Genomic DNA, 17,179 nt, shown 5'->3' on the forward strand with positions numbered 1-17,179 from the left:
AAGAGAACATAAATCTGTCGTGCTGTTTGCCTAACTTTTAAGAAGCATAGTAAAAACACAGGAAATTTAAAAAAAAAAATTGGTTTATAGCATTTTTCTCCTTCACTACCTGCTCACAACCCACATAATCCCAAATTCATTCTTTATCTCTTACAGTGCCTGCATGTAGGTACTGCTGCAAAATTGAATAAGACAGAAAAACACCTGAAGAGCTCAGCAGTGGGTGGAAATGGCAGAGGCTGCTTGTATGCGCTGAGCTCTGGCAGAGGTGTTGCCTGCAGTCTGTGAAGGGAACCTCTACTGAGAGCACATGGCTCTGAAATAATAGTGCCACTGATTCAAGTCGCCAGAGATTCCCTTACACTTAACCCACTGTTCTTTATAGCCTACACATTAACTGATAGTGCATTTGGTAATGTATAATAGCAGGCACTGTGCTGTTTATGGCCTGTTAAGAAGCCAGGGTTTTTCCCTCTCCCTTTTTCTTCTGGTTGCTCTTAAAATTCCTTCTGCTCTTGCTTTGGATGAGTTCTTACAGGGTAAAGGTCAAAATAAAAAAGAGAAATAAACATTAGGTCACAAAGTCTTGAAATGTTATTGCAATTTATATATGACTGAGAATAAAAATGTGTCTGCTTTCTCTGGGAACATACCTACGTGCAAACAGAGACCTTGCTAAAAATTCTCCTTTATTACCTTGGTGAGGGGAAAAAAAATAAAAATCAAAGATTGATTTTCTTTTTATGGCTATTATTAACCTTTTGTTACTGATCAAAAATCATCTGGTTAGAAAATGTGCAATAGATCAAAAAGAAAAAAAGAGATAAGAATTTAACAGAAAATTAATACTCAAGGAAAAATAAGATGACTCTCCCTTCAGCCTTTTCTTCTACGAGTCAGACTTCACCTCCAAAGAAATGAGACGAGCGTCGAAGAGGAGTGACTTTTCAGACTGTTGCAGTGGTACAGCATCCCAAACAGAACCATCTCCCAGGCTGGCAGGGCAAAGGGGACTGGCAGGTGTCTGACTTCACTGCACCCCGATTTCAATGCAAAGCTATTCCCATATGTATCCGACACATGACTCACTAGCTCCAAGTGAAAGGCAACAATCCGGTCTGGACAGTGAGGCATGTAAAGCTCACCATTTGTACTGGCTCCACTGCCCCTCTTCAGTATAAGGAAAAACTCCTATAAAATCCATTACAACTTAAACCCCCCAACATCTAAGCATGAAGATATGTCTCTCCCTAGCTATTGTGAAGCCACGCTTCCTAATACAAGGCAAGGGCAAGAAAGACTTTTTTTACAACAACTCCATGTGTGCTAAATACCAGCACAGCTATTTCTAGCATGTGAACACTACAGGTCTGCTGACAAGCCTTCAGATTGCAACTGTGCTTAAGGTTCACCTCTTACAAATTCCTGAAGCATATATCACAAGGCTGCCTAAGATCTCACTGGTAAGAGCAGCAGAGGTGTATCTATGTCCAAACTGGGCAGGAGAGCAAAGCCATTAAGTGCCACACTGGTAAGAAGCAGTCAATCATAATTCAATGGAAATATGTTGGACAATTATTTCCAAACACAATCTCATTTACACAGGTCAACCCTTAATTACAACAAGCTGACAAAACTAGGAACATTGACTCATAAGCACAGGCAGATTCAAGCTGGCTGGCTGGAATGAACCACTTGCAAAGCACAATGCAGTTCACAGCCTGGTCTATTAAGGTACCATAAAACTGCTTCTAGTCAAACTCAGACACATGGGCTGCAAAGCGTAGTGGCTAAAAAGCTGCTTTATGTTAAGCCAAACTGTGCTACAAACAGTGACCCCCAAGGGGGTGAGGTAGGTATGTGAGCATGGAAATGGTTTGACTTTGCCCTCAGTCAGTACTGAGATCCTACTGTAGCTGTCATATGCCCACGACGTTGTGACATGAAGCATCACCTCCTTCTGTGGCATGTTCTGCCAAAACCAGGCACTTATCACATGCTTTTTTGCTAGGCAAAGTGGTATTCTCTTTCCATTAGTTTACTAAGTTCTGCTGAGAGTGTAATGTTATAAAAAATACACTGGAAAATGCACTTTCTGTAGGAAGCTATCAAACGCCTCATGCGCAGGAAATCCCTCTTGCCATCAGTACCACAAGTCACATTGGAAGCCACTGCCAAGGTGATCAAACAATTTTACTGCAGGGAGAAGTGTCAGCAGGAATGGAAAAAGGCCCCTTATTACTATGCACTTTGTGCAATCAAATTCTGTTATTCTTCCGAGGTTACCTTTTTGTATGCTCTTCTCTGTGATAAGTACCCTGAAAGAACTTGCTATGGAGTTTTGGGAGAATTCCATTTCATGCGAAACATTTGGTCAGGTGGTTACATAACACATTGATCAAATTAAGCTTCTTATTCCTTTCTTACCTGGCTGTTAACGTCAGCAGTGTGTTGCAACAGGACTGAAACCAGCTCCTTGTGTCCCCTGTCACATGCCCAGTGGAGCAGAGCCCGACCCTGCAACATCCAGGAAAAAATTAACAAAGTCAGCCAAAAAAAGCACAGAGAATCACAGTCTTGCTATTGAGTACCAATAACAAAATTAATAGACTTTTTTTAAAAAAGCTACACTAGTATTAGTATGTAACATATTATTGCTCCTCATTTGGACTTACAGAATAATGATAGAAGCGTTAAAAGTGACACATTGTTCAAATTTTCATTAATTTGGCATCAAACCCACAAGCCAGCATAAAAAAAAAAGGGGGGGGGAGGAAGCAGCAAAGCATGAAAAGCAGAAGCCATGACAAAATGACTTGTTTTCCTATGTAGATTTGGGATTTTGACACTTGTGACTTTTCTGGGAGCAATGACTGACACTGTAAGGATAACATTTTCAATGCTGCCTAAGTCACCTGAACATCAAGTGCCCAAAAGCTCATTCCTTTGGCAGGCCGAAAACACTTAACTCACAGCCCTGCCTCTGCTTCAACAGAAGATTAAAACTGGGCATCTGAGCAGGCATCACCCACGACTGCCCCGTTTCCGGCTCTGCAATATGGGCTGCTGCATCCATGCTTCCAGCCCCCCCCCCCCCAAACCTCTGCAGTTTTCTTCCCATCCCCTTTCTACAAGTCTCTGCGCAACTGAAGTCTCACTGCGTGTCTCTGCCGCCACAGGAGGGCATGCAATGGAAGTTCAGATCTTCCTGCCTGTCAAGGACACAGGAAGCAGCTTAGGACCTGCCTGAGGGCTGACACACACATCTGAAAACCCAGCTGGCCTCAGAAAGGGCTATGGAAGAAGCGAAGCCAAGCTTTTGGGGTTGGGTTCATGGGTGCCTCTCTGATTCCGAGCTAGAACAGCAAGTGTGTCATGCTTATAGGGGATTCCTTGGAAATCACCCTGCAGATAAGCAGGAAATCATCCCCCCAGCTGTGACACTGCCAGATCGACCTGTGTTTTCCAGTATGCTACAGAAAAGAGTCACAGACCTTCACAGATGAAATCAGTTAAATTAGCCAACGTCTGGTTATACATCTCATGACAGAGCAGCAGGGAACAAAGTGAGCAACTAATTTATCTACTAATGGGAACTGTGAGACAATTTTCCAACCACCGTGCCAAAACAGCAGGAGGGGCAGAAGACACCTGCAACCAAAGCTCACGCTGCTTCTGCTGGATATTCTTGGGCAGGGCAGCAGAGGTAGAATATGTTTTTAAGTCAGGAAATGCATGCTTTTTGACCCAGCAAGTAATTATTTTTTGTAACACATAATTTTAATGTTACACTAATTAACCTTGAATTAGAATGAATATTTTGACAATGACTTTCTATGGAAGCACTGATGACATCCATAGGCCATTTAATGATTAATGTTCTTGCACTCAACACCACTATCAAAGTCTAAAAGGAGGAAAGAATAAAATTTAAAACAATTGGTAAACATGCAAAGATCTTTAATTCATGTTAAGCATCCTTAACTCATCTCTGACTGGTAATTACTTAGGATTTCAGTTGGACAAATACCAAGATTTTTGTGCCACAGATGCTTATTTCAAAAGAAAGCAGCACTATCTGCAATAGGCACAATAGCAATAAACGCTTCAACAGATTATTTCAGTTTATGTATATGTAGAGGAAATAATACTGTAATTACACATGTGTAATTACCGTGCAATTCACAACCGACATTTCTATCCTTTATAGCAAAATTCATGTTACAGATTAGTGGCTATAATAGCTTGGTTTGCATTTGTCTCTGGATAAGCAGAATCTTATTTTATTGGTGCTGAACTTGGCTGAGCTCAATAAATGTAAACCAACAGTTCGTGAGAGACAGTGCTGCCAACACTGCCAGCTCAGGGGTACTGCAGCACCGTGCAACTGCTTCCTTCACAAGAGACACTGGAGGCTGGTCCTGCTGCAAATGTTGCCTTTTGAACAAGGCAAGAAACTGAAGCCTGATCATCTATAGTCATTAAAAATCTCCTTGTGCTATTTGCAGGAGTATGGATTTCAAGTCTTGGGCCAATTCCACTTTGGGTAATTACACACTGCTTACCTATATATTTTCTCTGTAATTCTAAATGGATACAATATTTTCCAATTAGTGCCTTAAATGGCTCTGCATTGTAATTGTGCACTATTTAAAAAATGACACGTTCCACCCAAGAAATATCTGCATCCTTGCAGCATGCTATGCCCTAAACACAGGGTGTAAGGGACTTCAGAGACCTCCTGTGCAAGAGCAAACCACATGATGCGTAAGTAAAAATATGCGCGGAAGAATCTCAACTTACTTACTGTATAACGAAATGCATTAAGAGACTTGTATATAACATTCACTACTGTTTGCATAGTATCAGGCAAATTAAAATGCTCGGGAGTTCTAGCCAACATACTTAAAGCAGCTACACAGCTACAAAGCCCACTTGTTTCCCATGTTTTCCTTCCATGTCCTACCCTTAGCAGCAAAAACAAACTTAAACTGAATGTGCAATCCAACTCTTTGTATAGCATGGATATTGCCTACGCATGTTGAAAAATTCTTTAGTCTGCACAACTGCTGCTTTATATCAGCATATAACTTGTGTTTGTGTTTTTAAATAACATGGCAGAAGTCTTAAAAGCCACAGATTGAGCTTTCCCAAAACACTTCCCATATGACCATTTCATTAAGCAGTGAGACTCAAAGCAATATGAATAATTTCATATAGAAAAGCACTGCAGTAGTCAGGTCTTGACTAAATGCAGTCGACATCAAGGTACTCCCTCCATGCAAATCAAACACAATTGTTGCAGAAGTTACTTGAGAGGATGCATTTCCCCCTGCCTTTGAAGTGTTTAATAAAAAAAGCATAAAAATAGCCCACTGCACTAACCCTGCCTCTTAAATCTTCTGTGCTTTGCTTGGATAACTGCTGCCAGCTTGGCCAGCTTCTGCAGTAGTTTCTTAAGCCAACAGCACATCAATTTTGCTCAGCTTCAAGTCACAGGGTGTTCACAAACAAAGCACAGGACAGGGATTTGTCTCAGATATACTGAGTCTCAGCAGACAAACGGATGGGAATGATTTTCACATCAATTAGCCAGCACAGAGAAAGAGGAGAACAAAGCTAAACTGAATGATGTGCTACAATATTAAGCTATACTTCTAGGCACAATGTTTGCAGCTATAATGGCTGTATGGCAATGAGAGCCACTCTAACTTGTGGCAAGTGTATTATTACTGGTAATTAAGAAGACATATATATATATATATATATATATATAAAAAAATGGCTGCATCCCACCCTGATAGGAAAAACAGGGATGGAAGGCCTGTTGTTGCAATTATAGAGGTAAACTTCAGATTTGATTTGGAAGTCAATTGCTTTCAGACCTCTGAAACATTTGGGAAGTTTTTCTAATGGGAGTAAGCCTGTAAATCCAGAAGTACGTGATCCTTCTTCAAATCCATTTTTCCCCCCCTGTCCTTTCCTTGGCAAGCTGGCACCAATTTGGCATTTGCTGTCTCAGAAGCACAAGGACTGGGGACTAAGCAAGCATCATTTCAGATGCCTTTCATTACAGTTTTGGCAGTGGCTTAAATATTGTACACAGGTAACATGTTTGTTTACTGGGATTTCTCCAACAATTAAAAATAAATTCTCAGTCTATAACTTCCACAGCCCTTGGCACAAATTGCAAAAGCAACTCATCTATGCCTTTGAGCAGTTTCTGGTTTGTTATAAGTTGAAGAAATATTGTTCTCAAAAAGGCAGCAAGCAATCCATACTACCAGGATGTGCCTGTGGCAACTTCGCAGCCACAGCCCATTTCTTATTTCACTAGTCCTGCTGACAAACATAAGAGAAACGGGTTGTTTTAGTCTGTGCTACTTCTAAGTGAATGCAAGTTATTCTGTTGAACTCTGGGCAATTTAGATACAGTAAATGGAAGCTTGTACATGATTACTGTCATTAGATTCTTTGTTTAATTCTAAATTGAAGATTATTATATCCAAACTGTTAGCAGGTATGCTGGCTTGAATGCTGCACATGAAGATCTTTTATTTCTTGTGGGGAGAAGACCACTTATGCTTTAAAGTTGCTACCTATCTAAACCCCAGAGGCTTCTGTTGCCCTTTCTGAAATCCTTTTTCTTCAAGAAAGTTGGCTTCTCCCTGTTTTACATTTTTATTCTTGATTTCTTTTCTCCTTTCACTAACTTGTTTGCACAAATGAGGGGATACAATTAGGTACAGTACTAATGCATCACATAGAAATAAAATCTAAACACCTTACAACCTCAGTCAAGTCTTTATTGTACAAGCAAAGGCTGAGCCTAGTGCCTCTGCAGTTTAGCACCAGACTGTGTGGTGCTTCAGTAGATTTTGTTTCATGACAAGTTAACTCTTGCATGTATCTATCCCTGCTGCCATTTTAAATTTATATGCATTTAAATCAAAGGATTGACAGCGTGAGTTATGGTCAGAGGGCTAGGAGAGGCATCTTTGGGTATAGCAGGATGCATTTATACAGTAACACTAAAATAGTTAATAAAAATGACAAGATTATGCTTGCATACACTTCACTCTACCAAAGGCTCAGTCTGGGTAATCTCTAGTCTAAGATGGGTTCTAAAACTCCAATCAACCTGCACAATGTTGGAAAATAAGCTACCCTCCAGATTATGAAGACTATGTTTGGATTTTAAGAAAAAAAAAAAAATTCTTACTTCCCTGTTTAAGCATTTGCTGGGGTAAGCCAAAAATCACTGAGGCTGTGAGAATTTCATCTATAGGGAAATTTTGCACCAGTAGGAGCCTTCCCATGAGTCCTTCAGGGGTAGGCAGGTTTTTCAGCTCCTATCTGTGCTGAAGCAATTGCATACTCTGCAATAGTCATGTACTAATAGCCATTAGTTCAGAAGTAGGTCTCCTCTCATACCAGACACTTGTGGATAATTCCCAAAGAGAACATCACCTGGCTGACTTCAGATCTGACTCTAAACATTTATGTTGTTGGAACACAAAAATATTTTATCTTTCAAATTTTTTTTTTTTTTTTTTTTTTTTTTTAAATATTTTGGCTGAAAACAAGCACATTTATTACTTGAACACAAAGGTAGGTATGAGGTTCTGAACACTGCTAACTACAAAAGAGCATCTTGCCAGTGGAAATGAAGCAGCACTAACATAATGTTATTATACAATTATTGCAAGTATGTGATCTCCAAAAATGAGCTTTTATTAATGAAAGGGCTTCAGTCACGTTCTGTGGAACTGCCCTGGACGTTTACTTCAGTAACCCGTGATCGGCAGAAGGAGGGATGGAGCTCAGTAATGGCGCTGTTGCAGCAACTGTGTGGCACATGACAGTTTCAGTTCATTGAATTTATGATGCGAAATTCCAACCCTGATCATAAACACCATCTCTCCTCTCCTCTGAAAATTAATTCACATGAATTCCTGATTAATAATAAAAGGCCCTGCCATCAGCATTCAGAGCCCCAGCCGGGGCTGTCATGGCTCAGAGGGCAGAAATCTGCTTAGAGCTGCTACAGAACCCAACTGAATTTGTGGCGTCTCAGTCTATGAATGTGTAAGCACTTCATCTGTTCACCAGAACACAGTGTGTTGGAAAGCAGTAGGCAAAAGCAGTATGGACCACAAGCAGGGCTAGGTGGCAGTATGCAAGTATCAAAACCAAGATGATAAAGCTGGTACCACATTTTCTGAAGGATGTAAACTGTCCACACCAGGTGTTTACTTTCACCAAGAAAAGGATCAAGCTAATTCACAGTTTTAGACCCTTATCATTTTCTTGATGTTTCTGACAATGTCTGCATTACCCCCATATGGGGAAACAGTGTTTTGAGCTTGATGAGCAGAGAAAGTCTGGACAACGTCATTGTTTTTGTGAAGTTGGAAAGCCAGTGTCACTCATTTGTCCTCCATCTTGGAAACAATGAAATGCTGATGGCACGGCAGAAATTCTACTTCACCTATGAATAGTTCATCTTCAAAAAAGCTATTTGCCTCACATCCTACTTCTATTTGACCACACTTAATATACAAGGTGAGAAAAAGGAGGTATTCAGCAGATGTTATTCTGCCAGTGGCTGCTGGCGTTGCTGAAAATAATACAGAAAGTAAGTTTCTGATATGCTACAGCATCAGTTAGTACATCCACACTACTAGAAACACAATTGAAAGCTATTTTCAAATAGATTATCCCTGTCTCAATGACCAAGTATTTGTCCAGCTGCTGTAATATCTTGTTAGAACAATGTGAACTAGAGAATTTTGTAAAGGAGTGGCACTGAATTAACACACAAAACAGTTAAAAGATTGATGGTCTTTATCTTTTTCTCTCCATACCTCCTCATCTGTAACATTCACATCCACTTTTTTCGATCGAATGGCTTTGGTTACATAGTCAATGTTGTTTTCTCTGCAGTAATCAAAAATGTTCTTGTCCTCTTCCCTAGTCAGGAAACAAAAGCAAAAGCAGCACTGTGTTACTGCACAACACAAACGTCACATGCACATCATATGCTCTATGACATTTCCATACAATCACTGGACTGAAACAGATACCTACTAGTGCATATGCAGAATAATATAAGGTTTTTTCCAAGTTAAGACAGGATTCTGCTTCCTAGAAATCAAAGTTTGTTCTTAACAGTATTACACCAGAACAAAAGGCAACCTACTCCTGTGAACTAGCACAAGCAGCCTATAAAGTTAGCCAGCAAAACCCACATTCAAGCCCTGGTATAAATCACTGCAATCCCACAGAAGACAACTGCTATACAAACTTGTAACAGTCACTCTGGGTCAGACCAAAGACCCTTCCAATGCCATCCATCTCAGACAGTGGCCACTAACGGTAGCTTGGAGCAAAAAAAAAGCAGAAGGAACAGGACACATGCAAAGCAATCTGTCACCAGTGTTGGATCCTCCCGGATTCAGAAACTTAGTGACCTAAGGATTTCTGTAGCTAGAGGCTGCATCCAGATAAGCGTATTTATCAGCCTTTCCCAGGTCCTTTTTCCACTCTATTCTGCTCTTTAACCCATTCAAACTCTTGGTTTCTCTAAAGGATAAGCTCTACTACTTGACTTTATGTGAAGGGGTGAACAGTGGGCAAGTACTTTCTTTTGGTGGCTTTAAAACAGGTGCCTGCTATTACCAGGTACTCTTTGGTAATTGTCCAGAGATTTGTTAAATCTTTGGTGTTTGTCTTGGAATCTGACCACAAGGCTTGGGTTTTTTTTTTTATATTTACCAGCCTGCAAGTGACCCAATTACACTCCTTTTTGCATTGACAGTGTTAAGAGAAGCTTGACCATGATCTCTGCTCAGAGCAGCAGGCTGGCATATTCAGAGGTACCAGCACGTGTCTGTGCCAGGATGCCAGTGCATGCTTGCCAGGCCTGCTTGCAGGTAGGAAGATCAAGTTGTGATGTCACAGGTGCTTGAGTTACCCCTATAGATTCTTCTAGAGGTAAAAGCAATACCCTGGCTTCAGACATGGTAAAACTTCTGTCCAAACAAATCAAACAGAACCTCTAATGAAGTTAAGATCTTTCACAGATTCTTAAAACATCACAAAAGAGCTTTGTAAGAGTGACTGCAGATAGAGTGTTTCATGGCAGCTGGAAAAAAGCAAGAGCTAGGTGCCCCACAAGATTTCATGTTTAGGCCTAGGGACACTACAGAAGTCTTCCAGTTTCTTAACCAGTCTCCCATGAACTCATTTGTTGGAGGTCTTGTCCACTCGCTACACACAAGCTCCTGGGAAACAGATCACTGCATGCTTTAGATGCAATTACTTTGAATTCTGGGGAAAAAAGAATCTCATGGTGGGATTAGAAAAGGCAAAAGCTTATATTGCTCAAGATGGAGCTTGACAGATTCATGATGGAGGTCATGAGACATGCCTGCCCCTACTAACAAGGGCTGATTTGATACGCTGGGAAGTCCCTCCAGTCCTACCTTGTTAGTCAAGCCTCTCAAACACCCTTGGCTGCTGAAAGCAGCCTTTTGGGTGAAGCCGCTTTTCCGATGACACTGTACAGTAATTTGGTTCCAACAGTTTTTTCCCCATTACACAGAGCCACACATACACTTTATTACAGATCATTCTTTCTTCTGTAACAAAGTGAAGCCCAGTCTCTTCTTGTTAGAGAAGTCCACAACCATCCTCAGTTACTCCCAGATGATTTTCTGCATCACAACCATGAGCTCAGGCTGTGAGCCTAGTATCCTTAGCAGTGATGCCACCCAGTCAGCCCGGGCACTGGCATTTCCACATGCTACAGAGCCTGGGTGGCTCAGCCCTGCCAGACTTCACACAGCAGCACCAGAGGTACCAGAAGGTACATGGCAGTGATAAAGCAACTGACTGTGCTGCTCCACAGGCAGCGTGCTGCAGGGTCTGCACCAGTGGAGAGAGGGCACAGTAACACTGATGTACTAAACTCAGGTGATCGTCCTACCAAAGCCTCTAGACAAGACTTCTACAGTCCTTTCCCAAGGATATTATTGCCTTTAAGGGGGAAATGACCTGACACAGCTATTTGGAGATCATTTAGCTTTTCTGAAATAACGACCTCTGCAAATGCTTCATATATCCCTCTTCCAAAAGGCACTTTTCTTTTCGAAGTCTCCAGAAAGGAATTAATCCAGAATAGCAATTTCCCCATCTGAAAATAAGGTTTTGGGAAATTTAATCTTTTTACTCTGCATTTATTTCTTAAGCTTTAAACCATACCTCTGTACCTGATGCCCCCTTTAAAACAAAAATAGCATATATTATCTCCAACTTTTTTGTAAATATTAACAGAGAGAAATGAGCCCTTTCCTGAATAGGTTTGAGAAGTCCATGCAGTTGGACCACAGACATTTTACCTGCAAACAAAACAGTCATGTGAAGCTGCACTCCAGATATTGCAAGTATCAAGGCCCAGAAACTGGTAGAAACAGCCTAAAACTAGATAGAAACACATCAGAAATCAGAAGTAAGTGACACTCTGAAGACATTGCTCAAATAATGCTGGGAGGCTGGGGTAGGTAGGGGACGAAACCATAGCATTTCTATTAGTATTGTCAGAAAAATCTCAATTTATGCAAGAATATGGCATTCAAGTTATCTTCGGACAGGAAAGACCATGAAATTCAGCCTAATGGAGATGCGCACAATTATTTAAATCTTGTAGCTAAAAGGAAGACTCAGATGCAATTTTGTTTCCATGTCAGATTGTGTGATATACAAGCACCGGCTCTTTCTGTTGAGCTTAAAAGGAGTCAAGACCACTTGACTGTCAGTAAAGGCAGTGAATATGTTTACATCTATTTCCTGAGGATGGCCAGAAGGGTTTCTCTCCTCCCTGCTGACACATGTTCAATGCCCCAAGCTATTTTCTTCTGCTCTCCCTCATCCCCAGTAAGAGATGCTGATTTAACATTGAGCTGAAGCATATCTGTTGCCTGCAGGTAATACATGGGCAACTTTCTCCATCCTTGAATAAAAGTATGTGGAAGAGTTTAAACCAAGCCATCTTCTCCCAAGCTTGTTAGGCTTAAGCCTTCTTCACAAGCTGTCTCAAAACATGTGGTGAGCCAACAGTTTTTAAACAGCTCATGGAAAATATCTGTTACTGGTTAACCAGGCTTCAATTCCTTACCTGGAGCGCTGTAAACCTCCTTGCTTTCAAAACAGTCACCAAGACTACCAGGAAAAATGGCACAGAAGAGACTTGAAATTCAGGTATTCTACCCTCACACAGACAGCATCCTCCAGGTTTGTCCCATCCCCTTCCTCCCCCCTTGCAGGTTACCTCCAGCACAGAGGGCTGTGATCGGGTGCTACTTTGGGCATCCTCTCCCCTTTTCCTGGGGCTGGTCCAAGCCATGTCCCAGCGGACCCGCTGTGGAGTTGCCCCGGGTGCCACTAACAGGTGGCTTCTCCCGTCTGCTTGGCACAGCGCTACTGAGCAAGTGGGAGCGCAGCAGAGCGGAACACAGCGTGCGGGGAGCAGAGAGACACTCGCAACACTTACTGTTTTTGTCAAGGCCCTCGGCCTCCAAGGGACCCATTTTCACATAATCTATAATTATCTCTTCGCTTTAATCGCCTCCTCACTTCTGAGGCTCTCCTGGGCACAGGAAGAGGAAAAGCTCATTAACTGAACCTTTTCTCCTCTCTCCAGCCACCCATAGCTTTTAATTGCTTGGTGTTGTTATTATCTATCAGTGCAACTGGGATCATTTTCATAAGAAAGGGTGGTGGGAGGGAGGAAGACAGGAGTGGGTCCCTGAGGTATGCACCACAGACAAACCTTTGCTTTCTCAATTATTTATGCCAGCTGAGGTATTACAAGCTGAATAAATCCATAACTCAAGTTTATTTTGATCCGGCAGGCTGTCTCAGGGGAAGTGTTGCCCACTTGCCGGCACACTCGTGTGCTGTCCTCTGAGAGGGGCCAGGACATAGCGAGACATGTGTCATCCAATTCCCCACCGTCACTGCACCGCCACATGTACTTTGGTAGATTAGTGGCAGCACTGGAGAGGAGGCTGCCGTGAAAACCCCAAACAGGAGCGGCCACTGAAGGATGCACTCTCCCAAAGGGAAGGCAGGCCTGAGCAGCCAAGCTGCCCCTTCGCACAACAAAGCAAAGCCCCAAGGGTCACCACTCCGGGGACAATAAAAAGGGAGGGAAACAATAAACTTGGCAATCATCTTGAAGTCAGAGACTTGCCCGCTTAACATCACCAGAAGAGCATCCATTTCTAAATAACACTGACCTGAAAAAACCCAAACCCCAGCTGCCTGGACCCGCAGGTGTTTTGAGATGTGCCATGGCTGAGCACACTGCAGGCTGCTTGGGTTCTGTGCAACCAGGAAAGCTCCTCTGCAGGGATTGCCAGCCCAGCATCTATGTGAACAACAGACCTGCAGCATGGCCACCCAAACACACACACAATACCAGCACGAGCCTGTAATTCCCAACACAGCAAGGATTCTGGCTCCTGCACCACTGCAGCTTTGCGCTCATTTCCAGTGCCGGCGTTTCTGAAAGCAGGGCTAGAGGGAGAGAACAAAACCCAAACCATGCTCCGGAGCACTGGGCTCGTCTCAAAAGCTGTCGCAACTCCAAAGTGGCATCCCTGCAATGGATACTGGAAGCAGCTCTTTAAAATTCAGCAGCCTTTGTGCCTGACCACACGCAGCGACCTCTGGTATTTTCTGCCAAAACAGTTCATTTGTCTCGCACAACAACTAATCAATTCCCAAGGCCATCCATCACAGGGGCTCGCACGAGCCGGCCCGGCAGCAGGGCCAGATGGCGGCTGCGTTAGTGGGATTAATACAATTCTGATAGATTACACAGCATCAGGAGGGCTCCCGAATGAGGGGTGCCCACTCCACACTCTGAGCCTAAACAGAGCCCCACTGGCAACTGGGATCACTCCTAAGTGTTACAGGAAAGGGTGGAAGTTTTCTACCAGAAAAGGGTTTCTACAGCATCCTTTGGGATGGCAGAAGTGTAAAGCATAGCTCAGGGGCACCTCCATGCCAAGCAGCGGATGTCATCCCCAAGCCAGCATGCCAAAGCCACGAGGGAGCAGCCCATGGCAGGGTGCAGGAGGGCTCCTCCAGTGGAAAGGGACAGACATTTTGCAACATTATTTTGCATTCTCCATCTGCCAAGTCAATGCTTTTATGTGCTGGAAACACAAACTGCCTCGCCCTTGCCCCCACTTAAAAAAAAAAAAAATACTGCAAAATAAAGTTAAATTTCCAATGCCATGGTATTTTTGGCATCTCCCTCAGTTTGTGTCTTAGATTAGATTTATATTGGTGACACATCAGTCAACCTCATCTCACTGCTCATTTCTCAGGTTTGTGAAACTAATTATAGCTATTTGATCATGAAAGAGCTCAACTACTACTGCTTTTGTTCTGGTAATAACACCAGAAAAGAGACAAAGCTTTATGCAGCAGTAAAAAACCCACCACTATACCCAGCCTGAAATTGCAGATAATTTCTAAATTCTCCCTTCCAGGGGAACCTCCAAGTCCCATCCTCAGTCATCAGCACGCATTATTTTTGTGTAATGCCTGAAGTGAGATAAGTGATTTGCAGAGAAACAGAGAGGCAGAGCACTATGCTAATATTCTGCAACTGCTCCCCATTAGTCACTGAAGGTACTTGAGCTCTTTATTGCCAGGATTTATTAATGACCCCTAATTGATGACAAGGGCCCAGCACCCCAAAGTAAATAACTGCTACGCCTCATTCGCTCAAGAGACTTCCCAATTTGAAGATTGATCTCTGAACACCCAGATTGTACTGAATTAACTGGTTCTCTTTCTAAATTGATTTAATTAGATCAGTATAACCTGTTTCTATGGATGTTCTTGAATTTATTTGGAATCAGTGCAATTATTTGAAATCACAGTGCTGTACTTCTGTGAGCCAGACTGACCATTTTTCTATCTTGTTTTCAAAGCAGAAACATTTGAGATTAGTGATAAGGCAAAATCAGTCCTGGCACCATCCCAGTTCCTCCTACTTCTGATCCACCTGACTTCAGAGTCGGGTATGGTTAACTCCACTTTGTCCAACATGTACAGATTTGCATCCTAAACACAAAGCATTTCCTTCCACAAAAGGAATGTAAGCATTATTTATACATAATTTCAGACACTCAGTTTGAAAGCAATGGCATTGCTGCTTTGCTTGGTTATCTACTGCTGAGGGTAAACTAGTGGTTTACACTATTTAAAACAAGATCTCTCATCTTCCTGTTACATAGCAGCAGATTAGAGGATGTTAATCATTTTATAAACTGTTAAAAGCTTCTGGCAAGAATAAAATAAGTGAACCTTCAAAACCCCACACTTGCACTCTTGTCTATCTCCTGGTGCAAGGTGAGGTTCTGGGGATCCAGATAAATTAGAATGCTTTTTCCTGCCTTTGCATCAGCAGAATCCTAAAGGGCATATGGTAGGTTGTGTTTGGCAGAGTAATGCCTGCTGAGAAACTGCTTTCAGCAGTCTGTCAGTACCCTAGGGCTGATGAGGACTCAAGTTTTAGTTTTTAGCACATAAAGTACAGGGTTGGGGTTTTTTTGCTTATTTTGGGCTTCCTTAATATGATCCTGTAATTAGAAAATATTTATCCTATCAACAGCCCTGGGAAACAGAGACTAAAGTGCTTTGACTTATATTTTAATTTTTCTAAGATTGTTGTAAAGCTTCAGTAGACCCATCAGACAACTGAGTCAATAAAATAGTCTCCATCTAAGTTTTTCTCAGATCTTAGGTTTCGAGGTAGCATACACAATATACACTGAACTTACAGTATGGGACTTACCTGTAACTATTAATGTATTTAAGTATGTGCTGGCTCAAGCTATTAAGTTTTCTTTCCCCTTAAACATTTTCATTTTTTCTTCTAGAAGAAATAAGGCATATTCTGAAGACTACATTCTTTTTACAAATGTACTTAAGTACTAGTGAATGCTAACTTTACCTTCTTGTAAGCAACCACTGACAGCCTCAGGAAAAGTCACCCTTCTCAGGTGTGCAGTATTACTATCAAACCAAATCACTCCCTGCTCTAGATAATCTTGGATGCCAAACAATGTCTGAAGTCACCCTCCTTTGGCTCGTCTGCTTGCAGATTTGGTACCAGGGCAATTTTGGTGTTAGGACTATGCTTTTACTATTATAATTATCACCATTAGAGATGGGGTTGCACACATTTATTTCCTGTTCCAGTAAGAGAATGAACTGTAGACAAAAGCCATAATACACTGGCAACTGTACTGAGAAAGTCAAAGCTGTACAACCTGCACGTGGGTGAAATGATGACACCACTTGCTCACTTCCTATCTTGCAACTGAAGGCACTGTTGCCTATGAACCAAGCTGTGCTAATAGACCACACGAGTTTCCATTCTGACAGCAGTCAGGAGACTTGATTTAATTCACTTTCACCAGAATCGCCCTATTCCATCTGTGTCAGAGACTACTTCTGCCTACAGCCTCATTTTGTAAAGACTGCAGCTATGCTATACTGAACACACAGCACATACGTTCTCATAGAATGTTTGGGAAAAAAAAAAAGTATTTGGAGCTGTACTTATTTTCAAGGCCTGCACAAGTCATGTTCTCATGGAAATAAAAACAAAAATTTGACAAGATTTAGACTAGTCAAGCCAATCAGAGCAAACTCTGCTTTGCAGTATATTGTGCTGTATTTCATACTCAAGAAGGGGGCAGTACAAGTACAAGGCAGTAGTTGAGATAGCCAAGACTCTGAAAGCACTGAAGGACTAAGCATAGCTCATACTTCACACCCAACACTGGGCAATGCCAATATGTTCCACTCCCAAAAGAAGAGCTCAAACGGGATTTAAACCACAAGGTCAAACTGTCAACAAGGATGCTGGCTGAGATATACATTGATAGAACAGGGAAGAAAAAGGAGCTTGTGGCTAGCAGAAGTGCTATTCCTCACACAGTGTGTAAAACCAAGGTCATACCTGAGTACCTCTGGTCAAGGCTCAGTGGCAAGTCAAAAAATGTGTTGGCTCTCCATGCAAAGCAGAGAAGGCTACTCCTGGACAACTGTTCCATCTCACTAGAAAGCAGACTGTAATACCAAGGGAAGT

The 17,179-nt window shown here is 42.1% G+C and overlaps 1 protein-coding gene across 1 annotated transcript in view; it reads right to left on the bottom strand.

Moving 5' to 3' along the window:
* Positions 1-17,179, bottom strand: part of ACBD6 (acyl-CoA binding domain containing 6) — an 87,169-nt gene that overhangs the window by 41,469 nt on the left and 28,521 nt on the right. The window contains exons 5-6 of the mRNA XM_030495454.1: positions 8,868-8,973; positions 2,428-2,517 (exon numbers count right to left, since the gene is read on the bottom strand). Coding sequence (XP_030351314.1) covers positions 2,428-2,517; positions 8,868-8,973 — 196 coding nt within the window. The remainder of the gene's footprint in view (positions 1-2,427; positions 2,518-8,867; positions 8,974-17,179) is intronic.

The sequence above is a fragment of the Strigops habroptila genome, chromosome 8, assembly GCF_004027225.2.
Source record: "Strigops habroptila isolate Jane chromosome 8, bStrHab1.2.pri, whole genome shotgun sequence".
NCBI lineage: Eukaryota > Metazoa > Chordata > Aves > Psittaciformes > Psittacidae > Strigops > Strigops habroptila.